This window comes from Asparagus officinalis, chromosome 10, assembly GCF_001876935.1.
Source record: "Asparagus officinalis chromosome 10, Aspof.V1, whole genome shotgun sequence".
NCBI classification, from domain to species: domain Eukaryota; kingdom Viridiplantae; phylum Streptophyta; class Magnoliopsida; order Asparagales; family Asparagaceae; genus Asparagus; species Asparagus officinalis.
In genome coordinates this window covers 65,498,053-65,500,803 of record NC_033803.1, presented here as the reverse complement: position 1 = coordinate 65,500,803, position 2,751 = coordinate 65,498,053, and the positions used below count along the sequence as shown (strand labels likewise).

The following is a 2,751-nucleotide window of genomic DNA, read 5'->3' as shown; positions in this document are numbered from 1 at the left end:
ATTAAAACATGTGACAACACGACATATAATTTCATGTCATACTGCAAGAAGTACCCTAAATGGCTAAAAAATATTATAAAAAATAAAAAGATGCAATCAGAACCTAAAAACAATTAAATATGAAACCTTCTCTTAAAAATAAACCTTCTCTTAGAGATAAATATGTAGCCGAACAAACAAATAACATTTAGAATACTATAAAATGAAATCCAACAGTATCTGTCACATAAATAAAATAAAAAAACTGATTTGACAACACACTGCTCTAGGCTATCTCACGTTCACAAAAAAAAATCATTCTAAATAGGCAAAAGCGCTATTGCAATAACTTATGTAGAGATTAGATGACCTTATCTATATTACCTCTTATACCTGCTCAACATGCACCAAACAGAGAGAGGGAACAGTCGAGAGATTTGAGGACAGAGGAAAAACGATGGCTACAAGTTTTTAAAGCATGCCGCCCGTTGAGGCCGTCAAAGCTCTGATACCTATGAAGAAATTTGAATAGGGAGAACAAGATGGGAGAGATGTTTTTTAGGATTCCCGTTTTGCAGTGAAAATTTTTATGGTTAGCCATCAATTTAATGGACTCACTCTGCAACCGTTCACCCTTCAGATCCACCCTCAATATCCATGAAATCTACAATTGAGTTATTTTCTCTACAATCCCAAATGTTCTCTATCTATTACATCCCTCTCTTGATTTCATGAGATAGTGGGTTAGTTTTGTTGCGGCCAAAACCAACAGACTTCAACAGTTTTTAAGGGGAACTTAAATTGTCATTACATTTAATACTACACTTATTTTAAATATTGAAACGACATCATTAAACTAGATACAACCAAACACTTAACTCTTGTCCTTTGTCCAACGAGTATTGACGTCAAGAAGGAACACAGCAGGAAACAAGAGAACACGAAATTTATAGGAACACTTTCACTCGCATACCGGCGAACTATTTTAAACCGAAAGCCCCGTACCCGCAAACTTGCTCGCCGTGATCTCGTCCAGCCGTCGACCCATCTCTGGCGAAAGAAGACTCCCCCAACCCCCAACACCTCCCCGCCTGAAGAAAAACTTATTTTCGTAATCCCCGAGCGTAATAGTCTCGATCACCCCCTCCCTGTTCACCTCCAAATTGCTCAAGCTCTCGAACCCACAAAGCTTTACTATGCCCTCCGCCACCCCACCCCTCTCCTCCTCCTCCTCCGTAAACGGACACCCCATAAAACCTGCAACCCGTTTTAACTCACCTATCGGATCCGCAATCATATCCTCATACTTCACGAATAACACCTTGGCGTCATTTGCTCTGCTAGCGTTCCAGTATCCGACCACATGGTTCCAGTACGGCCCCATAACACTTACCCCGTCGCAGAACTGATCGAAGCTCGCCTCAAGCGGGATCGGCTCCTCCCCTGCCCTCTCTCTCATTCTGTTCCAGAAATGCCATGAGGACACGAAGGTGTCTTTCGGGTTTCGACATACGTAGACGATTTTTGAACCCGAGTCCGCAATGGAGGTCGGCAGTAAATCGAAGGGGAGGTGCGTAGACAGGAGCCTTGGGGACGGCATCGAGGAAAAATCTGTTATATTGGAAGAAATGTTTAGGGGGTGTTTGTTTCAAATCCCAAAATTTATGGATATGGATTTCACCATAGAATTTGAAATCCATAAATTTTTTTTTGTGGGTTTTGGGATCTCTAAAATTTTGTTTGTTTCATCAATATTTTAGGATTTTTAATACCAAAATTTGTAATATTATGTTTGTTTCATCAATATTTTGGGATTTGGAATAATATAATTTGTAATATTTTGTTTGTTTCATCAATATTTTGGGATTTGGAATACTATAAATTATAAATTATAATATTATATAATATTTTAATAACATATATTATATAATGTATATAATATATATATATATATAGAATTGAAAACCTAGCTGAGCATTGAAAGAAAATGCGTCAAAATTGCAGAGGGTGAGCACGGATCTTACAGTCCATATGTCGGCGGGGACGATGATGATGATCGAGATGGAGCAGAACCAGGCGTACCCGACGGCGAGCAGCACGTACGTCGGCACGTGCGGCCCCGCGAAGTACCGCAGCGTGAACGTCACCATACTGAGGGTGAGCGGAAGCGAGATCAAGTAAAACACCCACATTTTCCTTTTTTTTTTCTTTTTTCTTGTTTTCCCCCCTTTCGAATTTCGCTCTCTCGCCCACCTCCTTCCCCTATGGAAGCGGGTCGGATTTGGAGAAGTTGGGATCCGATAAGAAAATGCAAGGGAAAAAGAAAACGGAGAACGGAGGGAAGGAGCGGATCGTGGAACGCGAGGCAGCGTACCGGGAGCTGCGTTTTGTCGGGCAGCGTGCGGGGAAGTGACGGTAGCGCGCGGGTTTAGGTCCGGTCTGCTGTCTCGCGGCTACCAGATGAAGAGTCAGTTGGTACCAACGGTCGGATGGATTCGACATGTACCCTTTTTTTCGTTTTTCTGTTCTTTCTTTTTTATCTTTTTAGTGCCTGTTTGGTTATTTCCTAAAAAATCAAAAAATAGAAATGAAAACCAAGAAATCTTAAAAAGTATAATTTTACACATTTTTATTTTTAAAACTCATGCATAACATCTAATAAAATATTATTTTTATCCAACAACTCATCCACCACATCTAATAAAATATTATTTTTATCCAACAACTCATCCATCACATCCATCACATCTAATAAAATATTATTTTCATCCA

General features: G+C 39.9%; 1 protein-coding gene across 2 annotated transcripts in view; it reads right to left on the bottom strand.

Annotated features, from left to right (window-relative positions):
• Window positions 817-2,751, bottom strand: part of LOC109826958 (cytosolic sulfotransferase 17-like) — a 5,511-nt gene continuing 3,576 nt past the window's right edge. For both annotated transcript variants that reach the window (XM_020393969.1, XM_020393968.1), the window contains one exon: window positions 817-1,590. In XM_020393969.1, the coding sequence (XP_020249558.1) occupies window positions 965-1,590 (626 nt within the window). In that variant the 3' untranslated portion in view covers window positions 817-964. The remainder of the gene's footprint in view (window positions 1,591-2,751) is intronic.